Source organism: Phalaenopsis equestris, unplaced genomic scaffold (genome assembly GCF_001263595.1).
Source record: "Phalaenopsis equestris unplaced genomic scaffold, ASM126359v1 Scaffold001245, whole genome shotgun sequence".
Lineage (NCBI taxonomy): Eukaryota > Viridiplantae > Streptophyta > Magnoliopsida > Asparagales > Orchidaceae > Phalaenopsis > Phalaenopsis equestris.
In genome coordinates this window covers 66,168-88,191 of record NW_018165684.1, presented here as the reverse complement: position 1 = coordinate 88,191, position 22,024 = coordinate 66,168, and the positions used below count along the sequence as shown (strand labels likewise).

At 35.3% G+C, this 22,024-nt stretch overlaps 1 protein-coding gene across 2 annotated transcripts in view; it reads left to right on the top strand.

The window, feature by feature from the left end:
- LOC110033646 (conserved oligomeric Golgi complex subunit 3) overlaps nucleotides 1-22,024 on the top strand; it is a 121,776-nt gene that overhangs the window by 91,313 nt on the left and 8,439 nt on the right. For both annotated transcript variants that reach the window (XM_020737697.1, XM_020737696.1), the window contains exons 16-20: nucleotides 13,784-13,867; nucleotides 18,837-18,953; nucleotides 19,057-19,089; nucleotides 21,587-21,673; nucleotides 21,824-21,886. In XM_020737697.1, the coding sequence (XP_020593356.1) occupies nucleotides 13,784-13,867; nucleotides 18,837-18,953; nucleotides 19,057-19,089; nucleotides 21,587-21,673; nucleotides 21,824-21,886 (384 nt within the window). The remainder of the gene's footprint in view (nucleotides 1-13,783; nucleotides 13,868-18,836; nucleotides 18,954-19,056; nucleotides 19,090-21,586; nucleotides 21,674-21,823; nucleotides 21,887-22,024) is intronic.

Here is a 22,024-nt window from a genome sequence, read left to right as displayed (position 1 = left end):
CGTAGCCACCATGAATATTTCTGAAATCTTCTACCACTCTACCGACATGTCCATTTAAATCTCCTCCAATAAAAATTCTTTCTTCAAGAGGTATCATTTGTATTAAGTCTTCTAAGTCATTCCAAAATTTATCTTTAGACTCTGTATCTAAACCTACTTGAGGAGCATAACCACTTATAATATTAAAAATCTTAGTATCAATGATAATCTTAAGGGCTATAATTCTATCACCAACTCTATTAATTTTTACAACATTATCTTTCAAACTCTTATCTATAATTACACCTACACCATTTCTAGTGCGACTCTTACCAGAATACCAAAGTTTAAAACCTAAATTATCAATCTCCTTAGCCTTTTCTCCCACCCACTTAGTTTCTTGAATACATAAGATATTAATTTTCCTATGAATCATAATATCAACTAATTCCATTAATTTACCATTGAGAGTGCCTATATTCCAAGATCCTATCCTAATATTAGTTTCATTAGTTTCATGGACTAACTTCTTTACCCGCATTCGCCCGTAATGTGGGAACCCTTGCTTATTTAACACTACACCCGGGCGCCGGTGTAGCGGCCCTTGCACACTTTTCACTGTATTCAGGCTATACAGCGCGTCGCTTCTAGGGGACGCCCTAGCACTTACACAATGATCAAAAGGATTCATGTCATGATTTTTTCGACAAGTTTTACGCTGGCTGTCGACTACCTAACGCAACCCTCCACTTTTCTCATCCGGGCTTGGGACCGGCAATGGCGGTGTTCAACTAGAATACCTAATTAAATGAAGCAGGAAAGTTTAAGCTATTAAAAAGTCCCTCTCCTTGTAATAAAATTAGTAGCTAGTGTAGGTGTAGAACAACTAGAATACCTAATTAAATTTGTGACAAATAGAAGCATTAATTTTCTTTACCCTTTTCAAAATGCATAAAGAAATTAGGTTAACTAAGGAAATATTTATGCCTGTCACCCTAGAAACCTCCTAGTTACCCCCCCATTAAAATCATCTCCTCATCTATTTGCACTGATCTGCGGACTACTTTATCTTCACCCTAAACGATGTAGTTCTTACTAGTTGATTGAAGCCATAACCCTCCCAGGTCTTATGGGTTCACAACAGATTTTAACACTACAACTGGTCAAATTGCAATGTAAATTAAGCCTAAAGTAATAACCTTCACAATTATAAATGAAAATAATTCTAATTGAAACTACTTCCTACACATGATACTATCTCGTCACAAGAGGAAGGAAAAAAGAAATTACTCAGATTGCATGAAGAAAACACCAAGGCACATCATCTTGTAACATATCAAAGTCTAATACTATGAAATAATTTAATACAAGACAATGCATACATAATATACTTATCTTCTTTCCTGAGAATGGAAGAGAAAGTCCACTCGAAATGTGATTTCCAAGTTCTCATTGCAATCTTACAACAATTCCTTACAATGCTCTCAAATCTCTCACATAAAATATAGAAAAAGAAAAGAAAATCTCACTCTTCCTCTCTTCTCCTCGACAACTCTCTTCTCTCCAGGCTTCCAAATGCTCTGATCCCCCTACTTAAGAAAATCCTCCATTTCATGTAGAAAACCGTTGAGAAACTGTCCAGGACAGTTATGGCTCCTAGGCACCTAGTTGCGGCGCCTAGGCGCCATTTGCTCGGTCGGCTGGCAAAATCAACTGGCGCCTAGGCGCCACCTTTTCATTATTTTGGTTGGGTTTTGGAGCTTAAGCGCCCATATTTGACGCCATGGCACCATGGAGCGGCGCCTAGGCGCATTAGGCGCAGTGCTAGCTCGAATGCTACATTTGTCTCCATTTCGTTCTGTTTTCGCTCTTGTTCGCTCCAATTGTTTTCGCTCTTGTTCGCTTCAATTGGTTATACTTGTACCAAAAATATGAAAATACCTTCCATTAAAGTGCAATATCATCAAAAATAAATATTGAACAGAAAAAGAAAATTAGCATATTAAAGGACATGTCAAGGTGTCGACGGCTGCACTTTGGGTGAAGCTTGAGAGACGCAAAGCATTTTGGTTTTGGGAAGAGGTAACATTGGTCATAAATTTGGTCGACCATTTTTTCTCAATGAAGCTATATTCACAACACTTGAAATGAGAGGATAAAATTCTCCAAATAGAGAGGGAAAAAAAGAACAAGCTCCAATTGCATAGAATCAAGCAACAAATGTCAACGAGTTTTCAAAACAATTATATTAATCCTAGAAAAGCAAACTAAGCCCTAATCAACCATGCGGCCGACTTGTTCTTGGAACTGTGTTTAGGCCGTTTGATCCTTGCATCCGCTTGAGATGCGGCCGCCTGCGTCACCCATGCATGTCATTTCGACAGTGGGGAAAGCTTGTTATGTTGTATTTTTATTCTTATATTGGCGATTCTTATGTTTTTATATTTTTTTTTTGCATGGTGGGGAGAAGACCTATACACTTTTTTTTATGTGATGGGGGGAAGATGATCTGGGCCACCAAAGATAAGTCCTTGTGTCTTTCTTGATGAAATCATAAAATTTTGTTTGTAAAATTTTCATGCTAGTAGAAAAATCCATATGTTTTGGGTGACATGATGAGGGGGAATACTAGCCCTACTATTTGATATCTACCCAAACAGGCCTTTTTTGTCATTGTGAGCCGTGCTAGTACTCTCTTAAATGCCTTTTATATAGGAGAGATGTTGGGAGGCTATCAAAATATATAGTGTAAAGGCTTGACAAGAACAAAAATAACTTTTTGAATCCAATAACACGATTACAAAAATGAAAATATAAAAAAATGACGTAAATGAACACTTAAAATATGCAAGTCAAGTTAAAAGAGTTGAAAAGAACTAGAATAAGATGCTAAGTGAAAATTTGAATTGAACCTATAGTGGGCTTAGAATGAATTTGAAAGCTCTCCTTTGAGCACAGAACTACATGATTTTACGACACTCTTTTGAATACTCAGAACTCCTAAGATTACAATTGATGAATTGAAATTGGAATGAAAATGAAATAATTGAACTTGGAATAAATTTGAAAATAAGATGTATTTTCATTTATAAATGGATAAAAATTCTTTCTATATACAAATCATGTCTCTTTGAAAACATACAATAAATTATACCTTGTAAAATTCAACTAAATATCTAAAATAACACATGAAAATGTACTTAATTCGTGTAATAATGAGTTATAGAATATTTTAGAAATATTTATGGTGGCTACGGTTATAATATTATATCAGATTTTACTTTAGCATATGATTTTGTTTTTGTTAATACTTTATTTAAGAAAAGAGAGGTGCATATTTTTATTTTTAAGAATGGATCTAATAAAACACAAATTGATTATTTTCTTATGAGAAAACGAGATTGTCGAGAGTATAAAGATTGGCTGGTCATTCCAAGTGAAAATTTAAGTACACAATATCAATTGTTAGTTCTGAATTTTAAGATGAAGAATTATAAGATAAAAAGCACAAAAAAAACATTATTATAGAATTAGGTGAAGTCATCTAAAAGACAAAAATAAAATTATTTTTATGAGTAAACTTCAAGATTTCAAGATTTGAGATGTTCATGAAGAAGCGAGTGTCATGTGGGATAAAGTAACAAGTACTATTAAACAAACGATTAAAGATGTACTTGGAGAATCAAAAAAAGAAGTTTTATAAATAAAAAACGTTGGTAGTGAAATTATAATGTATAAGAAAAGATAAAATATACGTTGTGTTATAAAAATTAATTTAATTGTAAAAAACTTAGAGAACTGGGAAAATATAAAGTGACTTCTTAGTAGTCTAAGAGAATAATTTGTGATGCTAAAAATTTTGCTATTAATGGTCTTTATAATAGATTAAATATTGAAGTAGGTGAAAAATATATGTATAACTAGCTAAAAGTGAAGAAAAGTAAAGATTTAATTCATCTAAAGTGTATTAAACATGAAAATCAAAAGGTGATTTTCTCAGAGGAAAAAATTCAACATAGATGGGTGAACTATTTTAATAAACTTTTCAATGGACTTTCTGAAAATACGATCGACCTTAGTGATTTTAATATCGTTAATAACAATAAATCATTTTGTTTTTATCGCGACATTAGTAAAAAAGAAGTTGAAGAGACTTAAATAAAACCAAGGGTGGAAGAATAGTATGACTTGATGATATCACAATTCAAGTGCGGAAATATTTAGGAGATTGGGGTGTTTCTTGACTTGCTAAACTCTTTAATATTATTTTAAAAGCTAAAAAGATGCCCGAGGAGTGAAGGAAGAGTATTTTGGTCTCCATTTTTAAGAATGAAAGGAATGCACAAGAGGGTGCAAATTGTAGAGGAATTAAGTTGATGTGTCATACTTTAAAATTACGGGAGAGGGTAATTGAACATGGGTTAAGATGTGATAGAAAGATTTCTCTTAATCAGTTTGGATTTATGTCGGGCAAGTCTACTGTGGAGGCTATACATTTATTGAGAGGTTTGATGGAGAAGTGCAAAGAGAATAAGAGAATTTACATATTATTTTTATTGATTTAGGAAATGCTTACGATAAGGTTCCAAGAAAAGTCGTTTGGAGAGTTTTAGATATTTTTATTCAAGTCATTTAAGATATTTGAAAACTTATATTCAAGTCATTTAAGATATTTATAATAGAGGTTTTACTTGTGTTCGAGCAGAAGGAGGATTGACCAAGTAATTTTAGTTTGATTACATCGGGGATTAGCTTTAAGCCCATATCCTTTCTTTAGTTATGGATGCTCTTACTAAGCATTTATAGGACAATGTAACTTGGTGTATGCTTTTCACTGATGATATCCTTCTTGTGGATAAGGTTAGTGAGTTCAGGAAAAAAAACATGAATTATGGAGTTCTACATTAGAGTCTAAAGACCTTCATTTGAGTAAATCTAAAACTGAATATATGAAATTTAATTTTAGTTGTAGCAGCTCTAGTGGAAGAGTTGTAATTATGGGTGATCAAATCATTAAAATATTTGAACGTTTTGAATATCTCGGGTCTATTCTTCAAAGTAATGGGGATATAAATGGGGATATTATTAGTAGAATTCAAATTAGTTTGTTGAAATGGAGGAATGCATCGAGTCTATTGTGTGATAGAAAAGTATCATTTAGACTGAAAGGAAAATTTTATAAGAAGGTGGTGAGACCTGCAATAATCTCTGACTCAAAATGTTTGCCTTTAAAAGAGAAGCATAAAACAAAGTTAAATATTGCTAATATGTGAATTCTTAGTTGGATGAGTGTCTTAACAGCTAGAGACAAAATGCGAAATGAATATATCCGTGAGAGGGTTGGTTTAGCTCCAGTGATAGACAAGTTTAGAGAGAGTTGTGTTAGATGGTTTGGTCACATTAAGTTTCGTCCATCTGATGATCTTGTTAGAAGAGTTGATGTTTTAGATTTCGACTTATGTTAAGAAAGGCAGAGGTAGACCTAGAAAAACTGAGGTAGACCTAGAAAATAGAAAAACTTGGGCATATTGTATAGAAAATGATCTTAATCTATTAGAATTAAATAAAATATGCACTGAATGGAATACAGTGGAGAAAAGGGATTCATGTTGTTGACCACACTTAGTGGAATAAAGACTGTTGTAGTTGTTGTTGTATCTTGAATTCTTTTTTAAATCTCAAAATTATCAACTTTTATGCCCACAATCTTGAGCGGGCTGTCTTCACTATTGGGCTAAATTGCACATCCTACTTAGCATGTTTGATCTTCCATATTATAAAAGCTTAAAGTTAATATGATTTACCTCAAAGATTGATTTAAATTTTTTTCACAAAGTTTAATACAACATACTTAGCACATCAAATCAAGAATCAGATACTAGACGTCAAAATTTGTAAAAATATTGTATTCCATTTGCAAAGAAACGTCAAAGTCTTTAATAAATAAATTATATTTTCAAATATAAACTGTCTTTATTGTTTCTATAGTGCATAATCATAACTTCTGACCTTTCAGGTAGATGCGACCTTCTATATACATGATTCAACAAGGTTTGTAACATAATGAATGTTCAAATAAACTCACGTAAAGAAATGTGAACTTGAATTTGCAAAGAAGCTTGTGAAGTATACAAGTCAACAAGGCTCAAGGCAAATAAGGTTTAAAAATACCTTTATAATGAGAATAGCTGTTAGATAGCATGATTGGAGGGGGCAATTCCATAAAATATAGTTCTCAGTCATAAACAAAAGTATTTTGATTCAAATAAAAAAATCACGCGGATGGCTGTGTTGATAACATTATCCTAATATAGGAGACTTGATTTCCAACTTGCCTGTATATTTTAAAGCAAAATTATTTCGAGCTAAAATTTTGATTAAAATATGAAAATTCAAAATATAAAAAATGTAAAACAATTCAAAATCTAAAGTTTTTAAGTGAAATCTAGCTTGCCAAGCATGATAATTTGAAGATTAACCTTAGCTCAAAAAATGTTAATGTTATAGTGAGCATATCTTTGTAGTTACATGAAAACATGCCATGCTATTAATGACGTAACGTATGTAATTTGATTGAGTGAACATAGGTACAATTTTTACTTGGGCCTTCGTATCGAGTGATTTATTATGAAATGATATTACTAAACTATGATTAGGACCTAATGTAGTAAGTTCCCTATTAACCCAAATTATCTGAGTGATGAATTATATATTATTTTGATCACGAAGCCCTATGTTAGCTAAGATAAACTTAAACTTGCATTCTTGAACTAACATCTAACTCAAGCTTATGAGATCCTCTTGGATGAAGCAGGTCATGACTGTTAACAATGATTCTTTGATAAGTTGGGATTGCTATCTTAGCAGATCAAGGTCCCCAAAAATCATAGACGATAGAACCATGAGATTTTGATTGGGTCTGTCATTATTTTCCGTATGGACTATAGAAACATTGAAGTAATTTTATTTCTTTCGCCTATTCATATATTACACTTTGCCACACACACACACACACACACACTAACACAGACACACACAAAAACACTCACACAGACACACACACGTATGTGTATATAAATATAAATATAAATATAATATTTATATATACTAAAAAGAAACAAAATAGGAATCCCTCCAAAATAAAAAAAACAGAAAAAGAAATTTCTAATGAAGGAAATACTAGTGAAACATATTCTGAGAAAAGGAAATAAAATTTCTTCCAAATGTGGAATGACACTTTCTAATACTCCCCCTCAAGCTGGGTTGTATATACTGTACAAACTAAGCTTGGACTTCAATTAATCACGATTGATCCTTCCTAGTGCTTTGGTGGGATCAACAGTTTAAAGTCGTGTTGTTACATGGTTGAGCTTTCATTGTTAACCTTTTCTAAGATGACGTGTCATTCAATCTCAATGTATTTTATTTTGTCATGATGCACAAGATTTTAACTATACTAATAGCTACTTGGCTATCACTGAATATCTTAATTGTATCTTTCATCTCAGCCTTAAGCTCCTTTAATAACATTTGAATTCATATTCCCTCACATATTCCAAGTGCAAGAGCATGATATTCAGATCTTGCACTACTCCGAGAGACAATTTTTTTTTTTGCTTCTCCACATGACGAGATTACCCCAGACGTATGAATAATATCTAGTGATTGATTTTCTATCAGTTATCTTTCCTGGCTAGCATCTGTGTGTATCTCAATCTCACGATTTTCATATCTTTTTAAGAATAAACCATTTTTAGGAGTCATCTTCAAAGATCTCAAAATTTTATTCACTGCTTCCAAATAATCCTTATTTGAGTTATTCATGTCTGGCTTACTACACTGATTGAGTATGCAATATCAGGTCTTGTATGTGATAAGTAAAATAGTTTGCTCGCAAGTTATTGATATCTTCCTTTGCCAAATGGATTGCTTTTTTCACTTTTGTTCTATTTTTGGTTGGAATCCTTGGGTGTCAGTAGATTTATACTCAAGCATGTCAGTTTCACTTAATAGATGTAAGATTTACTTCCTTTGGGATATGAAAAATCTCTTCTTCGACTGAGCCAATTCTATTCTCATAAAATATTGCAGATTTTTGATGTCCTTGATCTCAAATTTTGTTGCAAGTTTCCTTTCTAGTATGATAATTTCCTTTGAATCTTCATCTGTTAAGATAATATTATCTATATATACTATGAGAATAACAATATAGTCTTTAGAATTGGATGTAACAAACAATATATGCTTAAATTGACACTGATGATATCCGTTTTAAGTACTGTTTTAGCAAGTGTGTTAAACTAAGTATGAGGAGCTTACTTCAAGCCGTATAAATACTACAACTTGCAAATCAACCTGTTATTCGATTTATTTTTCAAGCTTAGAGGTAGTCATGTTGACTTCTTCATCGAGGTCGCCATTCATGAAGGCACTTTTGACATCAAGTTGGTATAAAGACCAACCTTGATTTGTTGCAGGAGTAAAACTTGAATCGTATTAAGTTCGACAACATGTGTAAATGTTCCCTGATAGTCAGTCCCGTATGATTGCGTGAAACCCTTGACAACCAGTCCTGCTTCGAATCTTTGTACACTTCCATCTCCTAAACACAAAAATATACTCAAATCACGAATAACGCTAGAGCTGTCTTCCAAGATAGCGCTTACTTTAATCTCCTCACTCGAGCTATACTAGATCTATTATAAGGATGATCACAACATCAAGACTTTACTAGAACCATATCCCATCACTTTTTAGGTACAACTTCAACCATTAGTCGTTAACCTTGAAAGTTGTGATAGTCTTCCTACCCTGATTTTCTACGGCCTCAAATAGATTCACTTACTACAGTGAGCGATCCTGATCACCTAGACTTTAATTTTTAGGGAAATAATTTCAATCAGAAATTATGTAACAATATCTCTTTTCTAGGTTGAAATTTCTTCCTAATCAGCTTTTGATCATGACACTTTTTCACAAAAAAATGATCACTGGCAAGGCAAAGGACTCTCCTAGGAAAACATACTTGAGGTGATTTGGCAGGACCTTCAAATCCAACTCAGTCGCTACCTCTGTGGATGGCTCTAAAAGCTTGGCATTAGTGGTCATGTCTAAGGGCTCCAATTTTTCCCTGAACTTCCTAGGGTTTGCTTCTAATAGTAAAGCTGATTCTTCTTTAGATGTCTCTCTACAATCCTCAACCAATGTTTGCTCTACCAAGTGCACTTTCACAGTTTCAAAAAATTGGTTCATAATTCCATCACATATACTCTATTGCATTGATCATCACTATAGTCTTTAGAAAATTTTAATTATTTTAAAATATTAAATGTCATCTTTTGATTATTGACTCTCATGGTCAATTTCTTCTTCTGAAAATCAATCATTGCCCCTCATGTTGCTAAAAAGGGTCGGTCAAGAATCAAGGGTATTTCCTTTTCCTCCTCTATGTCTAGGACCACAAAATTGACAGTGAATATCAGTTTGTCAACCATAACCAATACGTCCTCTATGATTCCCCTCAGGTAGGCCAAGAATGGTCAGCCAACTGAAGGTTCTGTGTAGTGGGAAGAACTTTTCCTTATTCTCAGTTGTTTGAAAATGGATAGGATGTAAGATTTATGCTAGCTCCTAAGTCCTAGAGAGCTTTCCCAACAAATTTGTCTCTTATGGCACAAGCGGGTGTAAAACTATCTGGTTCATAAACTTTGGTAGCAACTACTTTTTCAAAATGGTGCTAAACTCTTTTTGTTAAGGCTGTAGTCATAGAACTCTAAGGGCGGGTGCACTGGCTTTGGAAGCTGATCCGCCATATCTGAATCTCTTTCTTCACTCTTTTGGCTCTTTAATTTGCCTCTTTTGCTTCCCCAAGTGATTTAATCCATTGTAATCTACAAAACATAACAAAATACCTTTCATAAGTCTAATATTATCATAAATATGCAATAAAACATGAAATCACATTAATGAAAATTTCACATATTTCATCCACATTTATAGTGTCATTTACATTTTCAGTGGTTCTTTTTTGGCATAGATACGAAATTCTTGATCATTGGTGCATGTTAAGGTGGAGTAGAGATGGTTGGGACTATTTCTATGACAAAGTTTGGTTCTTCAGCTGAAGCCGGTTGAGGTATAAAGACTAGCGAAGATTGTTAAGGTACATGATTTTGTTCAATTAAATGAAGAATGACTAGAGTATATTCTAAAAAATCCCAAATAGGATATTTCTTAGAATTCTCCCCATGAAATTTAGTTTAGGAAGAATATGATTTATTCTCAAAGAAGGTGACATCTATAGAGTTGTTGATTTTCATAGTGGTTGGAGAATACCATTTGTATCCTTTTTGATTAGATGAGTAAATAAAAAAAAATGGATATGAAAGACTTGGGATTAAGTTTGGTATGGTGTTATTGTTGGATGTGGACAAATGCAGAACCAAAAATCTTCAATGGTAAGTCAGAAGAAAAGGAACAAATATGTTGGTAGAATTCCATGAGAACATTACGAGGGATTTTTTAGGGTTTTGACTAGGCATCCTATTGATGAGATATGTGGTTGTGGGAATGACTTATTCAAAAAAATGTATAGGTACTTAATTAAACAACATAATGACATGGCCCATTTCAAGTAAGTGTCCATTTTCCTTTCTGTGATCCCATTTTGTTAAGAAGTGTTCACATAAGAACTTATATGGATAATACCCTGTTTGGGAAGATAAAAACTAATGACAGAATTAAAGTAGTTTTAATATTATCAGTTTTAAGAATTTGAATTTTGCTTTGGAATTGAGTGAAAATCATGGAATGAAAGGATTGAAATATGATGATTGTTTCGGATTTTTGTCATAAGGAATGTCCATATTATTATTGCATGCTCATCTTTTTTGCGCGGATTGAGCTGTGCTTATGTGTCTGCCGAGCTGCGATTTCGTCTTCTTTGCGCTGTCTTCTGCGCATTGCATTTGCGGTTCCTGTCTTCTACGCAGCTTCACCCCGAACTCTTCGGCTCGTCTTTTTTGCCCTCTGCCCGACTTGCAGGGTTTCTCTTTGCTGTGATAGAGCTTCCTTCTTCTTCGGTTGAACCTGACAAAACCTCTTTTGCCCACATGGTGGGTAATCTTTTGGGGGAGACGACGGTTGTCTTCCCTTCAAGTTATAAGGAGCATCATGATGATACAGATGACTGCCCCTTTATTAAGAATGCAAGCAGAAAAATTGGGAAGACAACATTCTTTTTCTTCACGTCAGAAATTTCAACACTGATTGACAAATTCAAATTTGCCCTTATTGGGAAATTTCAATAGGGACACATCTCATAAAGAATGTATTTTTTTTAGCCAATTGAAAAGTTTTGATGACCTCAAATTAATAGAAAAGTGGAAAGTGGGGCTCATGGATGAGAGACATGTATTGATTCAGTTAACTGTCTGAGGACTACACTCGGATTTTCTCCAGAAAATATATTAACGTCACTGGTAAACATATGAAACTATTCAAGTGGTCTCCTGATTTTGACCCCAATCATGAACCTCTTATGTACTGATATGGTTTAGTGTACCTAGTCTCAAGCTGCTCTTTTTTCATCATCAGGTTTTTTACTCTATTGGTGCCATACTTGGGGACTCTATGAAGCTAGATCTACCCACATTCAATCTTACCAAACTTTCTGTGGCCAAAATACTTGTGGAAAAAGATTACTTTGCTTGATGTTACTGAAGTCTGGTTGGGCACAACACAATGGATATTTGTGACAAATTATTACCAAACTTTCTGTGGCCAAAATACTTGTGGAAAAAGATTAGATTGCTTGATGTTACTGAAGTCTGGTTGGGCACAACACAATGGATATTTGTGACAAATTATCATGGAGCATAGATCTCCTTATTGTTCTCATTGTAAGATGTTTGGGCATATCCTTGATAAATGCCATAAACTTCATCCTAATTTGAACTCTAAAGATCAAGTGAATAAGGATGAATCTAAGGATATATTTGTTCCACCTGGAGAGCAAACTACCACAGGACAGGATTTGTTGTCTGATTCTATTGCCCCTGTGGACCATCCCCCTGAAAATACTATTTCTGCGATCAATGAGAAGCTAGATGGCTCTGCTGAGCAACCTATACTTTCAAACCCTATTGAAAACAATAATGAAGGACCCCTACTTACGCAGACTGATAATCAGGAGAACCTTGCAACTCCCCACTTTCAGGAAGTATCAGGGGGTAGAGGCGACAACTCTTATCTCATATACACTTGTTGGCACAACTATTGGCATTTTTTCTAATCCACTGATCAGATGAGTCAATCATCGGATCAGGAATTACAGATTTACACATCCAGGAGGAAGAAAAAGAATGAAGATCTACTTAAGCTCAGGAATTTGATGGATGATATTGTGGTTACTTCGGGTAATGGTACACACCTCACCAATCTGTTAGCTGGTTCATTTCCGAGAATTAGAGGCAGAGACAAAACTGAAGTGAATCGACCTGGTTGATCTTTTATGTACCATCTACTTTTGGGTTTTTAATTTTCTTCTTTTTCTTTTTGTGTTGTACCGTATGGGTTGGATGCCTATTTTGGTCCACCCAGACAACCTATCTGCACCCCTTTCTTTTTAATATAAATTTTTTGATGATAAATAGATGTGAAAATATCATTTTTATGTACGCAAAATTTGGATGACCAAGACGATAATGACTCAATATGAATAGACTTTCAACAAAATCATAATTTGAATTCGACTAAAAAATTTAACTTGACTGAATACATCTCCAACTTTATGAGGCTCCATGCATCTCAGACTTGTCAATCACTATCCTCGACTCCACAACTTGAAAATTACAACAATTGGATTAAAATTTAGATATACATTTTAGGTCACGAGTAAGTTCACTAATTGAGAGTGCGTTGCAACTTAATTTTGGAACATAAAAAGTAGAGTAGAGGTGAAGATCATTTGTTAATTCGATTGATTCATGCTCACATCTCTTGCTATTGGTGAGCATGAATCATCAGCTATTCAGATTGAAGAATGACTACTAGAGGGGTTGTAATTTTTGAAGATGTTGATGTCTCTAGACAAATGTTCTAAGGCTCCTGAATCAACTAACCATGATTTTAATTTATTGCTTTGGAGACTAAAGTATGGTATAACATGATATGCTAATATTCTGATAGGTTGCTTGGCAGAGGATTGTGATACTTTTTTCTCTTGCAATCGCTGGAAAGCCTTTTTTCTAGGTTGTGTAGGTTTTAAATTTTTATTTAGTCTAATTCAAAAAATTCAAATTTTTTTATATTTATAACATAGGATACATGCATTTGTGTTTTAAGTTGAAAATAAAATTAATTAGAAATCTGTTGTAGCTTCCGTACTGTTTTAGAAAAAAATTGTAGTTTGAATTTTAATCTGCATGCTTGAAGTATAGATGCCTGAAAAAAGGGCATATATGTTACCTTGAGGCTTTTCTCAATGCTGGGTCTGCGGGGTTTATGACGAATATTGAGACAATTAAATGTTATAGAAGCTTATGTGAGTTTTAATTCTTAAATTTAGATTTCGCGTGGAGATATAAGTGATGCATTTGCTTTAACCAATTTTTTTGGTTGGTTTGATTAATTGTAAACAGTGATTAAATGGGTTATCTGGAAAATCAAGTTGTTTGATAATCTTGATTTGGCTGCTACTTAGACAAAATCAACGGGTTATACACCATTAATCATATGGTTAGCGGCTAACAACCAATCAAATTCTCATTTTTGAATTATTTTTCTTATTGATGTGATTGAGCAGATTGCAAATTACCGTCCTTCTGATGAAGATCTTGATTACCCTGCAAGAATGGAACAACATGCTGCAAATACATCAGATAACACGGTAGGTTACTTATTTGTTAGTCTTTTTTTTTTTGATTTTTCTTCTTGTTGAAAACAATATCTTTAAGAGCATATTGAAGCTCATTTCGAAAAGAAGCTTCTGCCCACTCTAATGCATGAGTGTAGAAAATGTTTTCCCTGGAGTGATGAATCTTACTGTTTTTCCTGAAGAAGAAAGCTTGCTTTTTTGGTCTTGATTCACAAAAGGGTCCGAGCTCTTTCTTTAGTTATACAGTACTTTTAATCTGCGTTCCACACTATTGTAGTGGTTGATACGTTACTTGTGTTTATGCCTTTTGTTTTTCTACTTGTTTAGTTAAACATATTATCATTCTTTGTCCAAATTCAACTGTATTTTTAAAATTCCAATACCAAGTAGTCTTGTGTGCTATTACCCAAGTATGCCTTTGACACTGATCTAGGGTTGCTGGATGGTTTGGGATAACTAAGAGAGGGGTTACGTAAGTTGTAGGATGAGAAAAGAGGGTGGGAAGTTGATGTCGGCTGAGAAATCGAAGTATCGGTGGTTGGACAGCAAGCTGGAATGGACAAACCACAGGTAAGCTGTGAAATCAGCGATAAAAAAGGCGTTCAGATGTTCGATAGAGAACTGCAACTTGATTCAATCAGTTTACAAATTTATCATGTCAGAGAAATCAAAAGATACAACACTCCAATAGAGAAAATAAGGAGAAATAAATATCCAAATACCATAAATCGGGAGCGGCGGATGATGTGGGAGCGGCATATGATGCGGGAGTAGGCGTCACGGGAGCGGGAGACAACACAACGGTGCCAGGACTGGCACAGGCCACTTTGGTGCGACAATTGCAGCATGGGTTAAACTCGATCCGAGCGGGATTGGGATCGAGCAAACCTCCTTATCACACAGTTCCCTATATTTGGAGTTGGGCCCACTTCTCTTTACCCTAACACTATTTATATATTATTTCCAATGTTTTGTGACAATTGTGGTTCAGTTGTATCCAACGACTAGTGGTGCTTTGGCTATATCTCGTTCGAGGTGGTGATTATCCTCGACCTTCCCACTCCCCCGCAAATCTCCTACCACCGCCCCTGTATTCGCTGCAACCACCAGAAAACAATCATGTTTTCTTACAGAACAAACTGTTGTCCCCTTGCTGCCAACCCTTCTCCTTGTTGTCGTCAACCCTGAGGACAGCCCACATGCTACTTTTTTGTGATTCCAACCCTCTCTATTGCTACCATTGTTGTTCCAGCCATCTCAACACCCTCCACCTTCACTCAACCTCCTACCTTGTTGCTGTACCCAGCATGCAATCTCCCACTTGTTGTCCAGCCAACCTCACCCAATTCTAGCTTACTGCTGCACCTTTTACTGTCTCCAGCTTGCTGCCCAACCACCCAACCATCTTCCCCTTGCCGCTATTAAGCCTCTCTACAACCTCTCGCCCTCAGGGTTCTTTTGTGTGTGTCGTTGCTTTCTTATTTCAGGAGACTTTTTTTGTAATCTTTTTTAAATCCAACAACAATATTTGTATTTCTATTGTGGTTTGGGTTAACTCTGGTATCATTTGGTATCAGAGCTTACCTAACCGTAGTCATGTCCTAGGATTTCTAGCATTCTTCATACCCCAAGCCTATCTTCATCTAAATTTTTTCTCTCCCACCTTACTTCATCCTTACCTCCCTCCGCCTATCCACGCCTAAAGATTAGCCATGCCTTCAGGGAGATAATCGTCAGAAGCCTGATCGAGGGAAAATGACATAATGTTTATGAGTGATTCACTAATATGTGTCTAGGAAATTTTTAGGGTTGATATGCAGTGAAAAACCTACACACGGCAACTAAGGCTTAGCAATTTAAAGAGGAGGCAATCTGGATGGGTCACACATAGCCACATTGGTGATTTGCTAGATCAAGTGAATGGAATGGTACATTTAGGGATTTGACCTAAAATATATGAGAAGCTAGACTTTGGAAATAAAGGTGGATTTAACATATTTAGACGGCCCACTAGACAAAATGGTAAACCTAGCTGTTGTTAGTAAGCTTAGGAAAATTGCATTATTTGGTGGAAAATTTGATGTACCTATGCTGGTACGAGGGAAAAGACAAATACGACATCGTCCTAGATGAAATGGGAAATGCAGTGCTAGTTCCCACGAGCTCACTATAGACCAGATGTTCAGATTCATGTTTCAGAAGTGGAGAGACTATGTTTGTTGGGTGACAGTCACATTTTACAGTAGGGTTAAAACTCAATATATTAACCGCCAGAGTACACCCAGTAGAACATCCAAGCTCACCCTATCATAGGAGACACTAGTACAGAGTGGATAATAGAGGGCCCTAATCCGCATTCTAAAATCCATCCCAACAAGGAAGTGTTCCAAGTGTTACAGATTTGGGCATGTTGAAGTAAAATTGCCCAACAAGGAGGATGATATATTTTTAACAGGGAGATGTTGAATAAAGGAGCAATGACACATTTGACATTGAAGAAGGTGAGAACACAAAGAAGAATGATCATATTCCAACTGATGAGGAAGAAAATCATGTAGCTCCGGCTGAGGGCATAAGGTAGAGTCCAACAGAATTTACATTGGTGGTCCAAGATGGTCTCAAGTCTGAGGAATCGACATCAAGCACCCGACAACCCCAGATATATGAAATTCATACTTTTCAAATCCTTAGTCTCCTTCCCGAGCGCCTATATCGAGGGAGGTCTAACACGTCAGAAAAGAGACTCTTTTCTGCCACGTTGGGAAGATTATATGGAGTTATTTGGATAATAGATTCAGTTCAGCAGTGTATAGACCTTCAGATGTCTAGACAGGAGGAACCACTTTGAAAATTGTCTTAGGAGTTTGATGGGAAAAAAATTCTTGATGGGATCCATATTTTATCAGAGAAGAAGAGGAGACCTCTCTTGAGTTGTTTCTAGTGAGAGTTGTCCAACATGCCTTAAATTTTGTCCCATAGATGAATTCACCCGACAAACTTGTTTATCAGACATATCTAGCTGAGTACGAGAAGTGGGAGAACCAGTTTACAGATGTGATTGGTCAACACCTGATTCATGAGAATACTCGCCTATCCATAGTTCTAGCTCAGGTTGTGCCAAAAGTGGATAGATATCTATTATATCAGAATGTGCTTTGGAATGACAATGCCTGCATGATTAAGTTCCTGAAAGATTGCAACAATTTTGCTACCATCAATGTGGTCGACTTAACGTCATACGACGAGGAGTGAGAAGCTTCCACAGATATGGTCGAAGTTCCCCAACTTTGGAAGACTAAAGCGACAGAGGCGGATGACGCTTGAGGTGCCACGGGAGCTGTTGACAGCGTAGGAGTTCTAGAACCCACGCATGCACGACAATTTTTGCATGGGTTCGACTTAATCCAGTTGGAATTGCAATCTGGTAGACCTCCTTAGTGCATGATTCCCTCATATTTGGAGTGGGGCCCACTCATTAGCCGAACACTATTTTTATGTTATTTTGTTTTTTGGGTAAGCTTGGGTTCAAATTCTGTCATGACAGCCGTCAGCATCCAAGTTTTCTCTTCTAGTCTTGTATCCGACGATGAGTGGTGCTTCGACTGTTTCTCGTCTGAGGTGGTGATTATCCTTGACTTTCCCACTCCCTCTGTATTTACTGTAACCACCGGAAAATAGCCACATTAATGTTTTTTTTGCATTCGTTTACCTCCTCTCCTCTTCTCTTAAACTGTTGTGCCCTTACCTCCAACCCTTCTCCTTGTTGTCGCCTTCCTGTGGACGGCCCACGTGCTGCCTTTCCATGATTCCAACCCTCTCTATTGCTACCATTGCTGTCCCAGCCTTTCCAACACCATCCATCTTTACTCAGCCTTATACCTTGTTGTCGCACCCTCCTGCAATTCTCACTTTTTGTCCAGCTAGCTCCACCCAATTCCGGCTTGCTGCCGCCCCTTTCACTACCTCCAGCTTGTTGCCCAGCAACACACTCACCTTCCTCTAGTTGTTGTTAAGCCTCTCTACCACCTTCTGCCCTCCTTTATTACTACCTCGACATGTAGTCCACCACCGTCGATCCTCGCCCCAGGAGGTCCTTATATTTTGTGTCATTGCTTTCTTATATTAAGAGTCTTTGTTTGTAATGTCTTTTGAATTTCAGCAACAATATTTGCATTTGTATTGTGGTTTGGGTTAACTCAGGTGTCAGACCACCACCTCGATTCAATCAGGTTACAAACTTGTCACATGAGAGAAATCAAAGAATGTAACTCTCCAATAGAGGAAATAGGGAGAAGCAAATATCCAAATACCATAAACCAAGCAAAAGTCCCTCCAATCAGGATCCACATAATATATTTATACGAAGGCCTAAATTAAACCCTAATTAGAAGCCAAAATATTGTCAATATTGGTATACAAAAATCGTAACTGTCAAAGTAGCAGGAAATTTCCCGGTACAGGTCCTCGCGAGACGGGAACATGTCCCTATTCAATCCTTTGATTGCGGGATTTTGTGATCTCTCTACTCTTAGGTTAGCCTCTTATCAATTTGAGATTATTCATGTAATTTGGATTAAATATGTTGTTTGATATTTACACATCGTCTACAGCAAAAAAATTGCATGTAGTTTATAGTCGGGAGCAATCTTCTTATAGCTTAATTTCATGTTTTAAACAAAATAATTCCATCTTGAGAACTGCAGTTTGGAGTTTGTGTTTAGAGATGCTAATATCTCGTCTTTTCGGCAATCTCACTGGTAAAAGTGAAGTTTTCTTAGAAAATGTCTGTATTAATAACCAGTGCTTTTATAGCATCAATATGTTTATCTATTTATTTGCAATATCCACGAATCATTTTCAAACAGTTTTCATTTCAGAAATGCAACTGTTTGACGAGTTTGACTGCTGATCTTTTAATTTACTTATGAACTTGTATCTGGGATACGGAAAAAAAATCTCAAATGTTTTGATTAAACTACAGGTTGATGACAACTCAAACATTATTGGAACATGGTACCCACCTTTGGAGAGAACAGTATCATGCCTGTCGAAGTTGTACCATTGCCTAGAACCCGCTATTTTTACTGGTTTAGCACAGGTTTGTCAGATCTTTTATTTCATTTTTATTTTATTTTATAATTTTATCGGAAAAAAAGTTTGTTATCTAATGTAATTTATTGATGACTTTATTTGTTTCACAGGAAGCGGTAGAATTTTGTTCAATTTCCATACAAGTTAGTAATCTTTTCCGATCTTTATTCTTGATATTTTCTTTTATCTTTTTCGTGGTGCAAGCAATTTTCTGTTATTGTTAATGTGTAATTCAACAAAAAACTTTGGGTGGTAGAGGTCCTTGCATCCACATTATTCTACAATCTTGAATTGCTTGATATGGGATTGAATGTAACAAGATAGTCACATAAACTCTACTTATCTTATTTTATCTTTTTTTTTAATTACTATGTTGAAATTCCAATATATGGAAATCAGAAAATATAGCTTTATTTTACGTTTAATTTATATTTAAATTCGTAATGTGCCACTGAAACTTTTTCCAAGTAAATTCATCCAAATGAGAGTGTCAGTCAATTGCCAATATTGTTTCTTTATATATACTCTGCTAAATTACATCTGTTTCTGTTTAATATTTTGATGTTACCATTTTGGTCCCTTGCAAATAGTTAAAACTATGTTGGTTTTTTTATCCTTTGGTGCAAAAGCATCCCGTAATGCGGAAGTTGTGGACTCGTCGATCAGGTGGAACGTGGAAATGAGATTCCCATCCCGTAAGAATCTATAGTGGGAACTCTCTTGCTTGCCGAGGATAGTCGTTCTTGCAAGCCCTATTTTTATTTAATTTTAAATTATAATTAGGGTTATTTTTAGAGGGAATTATTTATATGCTGATATTTTTTTGGTTTTTGCACTTTTGCTTTAGTTCTATGCATTTGGAGATTTTATTCTCTAGTTTATGTTCTAAGAATTATTTTATCATCTTTATTTTGCAAGTAATGTGTTTGCAGCCTATTCATAAATAGGTGGTGGACCTCTCTTGGCAATTGTGCCTCTTCGGAGCCATTGTTTCGTGGTTATCTCCACTGTTTTCAGTCTGGACAGTCACCAAAAGTATTCTATTTGCTTCCAATTGTTGTTGATCTTGCATATTCTCATTCCCTTGCTACCCTGCAAAACTACTCCCCGCTTGATCCACTTCCTAAACTACTTCTAGGCACCCTAGAATAGTGCCTAGAAGTACAAAATCAAATACAAGCACTAAATCTAAGACCAAGAAACTTTTTGAATCAAGAGTATTCTCGCATGAACCGGAGGTTAATTAACTTTGGGTGCTTGCCCTCATATAAAACCTAGACCTTAGATTCTAGTAAACCTTAACTTATATCAGAGGAAACCTAGTTACAATGAAATTCATCCACCTCGGGAGAAATAACTCTTCATTTTTCTCCGATATTAACAGAAAAGGCTCGAGAGAAGAGTTCGAATTTTATTTAGCGATCAATTATTTGCATTGAATAATGTTCATTCAGATGGCTATTGATAGATATGGCTTTATTATGGTGGATTGGCTCACCCTTTATCATTTTAATTAAATGTTATCTTGTTTTGGTTAGAAGCGTTCTTGCTTGCTGATATTTTTGTCAGAAAATTGTTTGCAATTATTTGGCTTCTTTAAAGATGTTTGATTACTATCATTTATTTCCTTCTTTGCTAAAGGGTACATGTTTTTATCACAATATTCATCAGTATTTTTCATAAGGACTATTTTGCTAAGTTTTCTTCAATTGGGGTGTTGAATGGATTACAGATTTTCATCAGTTTAAGCAGATGAAAGAATGACAAATACAAATATAGCTTCTTGGCATTTTTGCTTATCCCTGAACTGTAGATCCATGGATCCCTATCGATCGGAAATGAATCAATAGAGAAAAGAAAAAAAAATCAGAATTAAAGAGGTCTTTCTCGAAACAAACACAAAGGATAAGAAAGTTGAAACATGAGTCATGGATCAACTAAGCCTTCTTGGGTGTTTGCTTAAGAAAAAGAAAGAGGAATCTTATGAAAAATTATGGAAAAAGGTTTGATTTTATTCATGGGGATTCTGTAAATATATCATTCCCAAAAAAAATTGCCATACTAGAATGATAAGCCTTTGCAATAAGCTTGATGGAAACATGCTGGTTGAATGCACCTAGAGTTTGGGGGTGCAAAGGCTACATCATTTTGCATAATGATCTTCTGCATCCTCTTTGCGCGTCAGGGGATTTGATTTTATCAGATGCTTGCTTTGTTAATCTCTCTTACTTTGTAGATTGAAGTCTTATCTCTGTTCAACTTTGATCGGAGTTTATTGCTTTGTTTCTTAGGTTTTTTTTTTTGTTTTTGTTTCTGCTTGTTTTAGATTCTGTGATCATTTAATTTTTTTTTGCTTTAACAGGATTTGTATAGCCATTTGCTCTTTTGGGGGTCCGTTGATGCATATACTTGTAATTTTGTTTTTTATATATGCATTATACCAGTGTTGACATATCTCATACATCAAATTGCTTTAAACACGATATTTGTGAGGACATTTTATTTTTTGTCTTGTTAATAAGTTAGTTGTCAAGCTTTGTAGACACTCCAAAAGCTCATTTTCTGTAACTTCGTTATAGCTTTAGAACTCTGTTCCTTGTATGATTCATCCAACCCTTATATTTTTCATTATTTATGCAGAATGGCAGTAAAATCATAACAAAAAAATCTTCTCCCATGGATGGGCGGCTTTTTCTTATCAAGCACCTCCTTATTTTAAGGGAACAGGTGTGTCATATTGTATCCTTTTCTTTTATTCGTTTTGTTTGGGATGTCAGGATGTGTTTTTTTTTTTTTATGCCAACTTCGTTTTGTTTGGGATGTCAGGATGTGTTTTTTTTTATGCCAACCTTTAATAAATAATGTCATGCTTTCCAGATTGCGCCCTTTGACATTGAGTTTTCTGTTACTCACAAGGAGTTGGATTTCTCTCATTTGCTGGTCGGTCAGTTTATTCATCTTTTGGATTTAAGTCCCGTATTACTGTTTAATGAAAATAAGTTGGTTTATTCAGCTATTTCTGTTCTATAAATCTCAAGTACATTTGTGTGATCCAAATGCAGCATAACGCTCTTATTA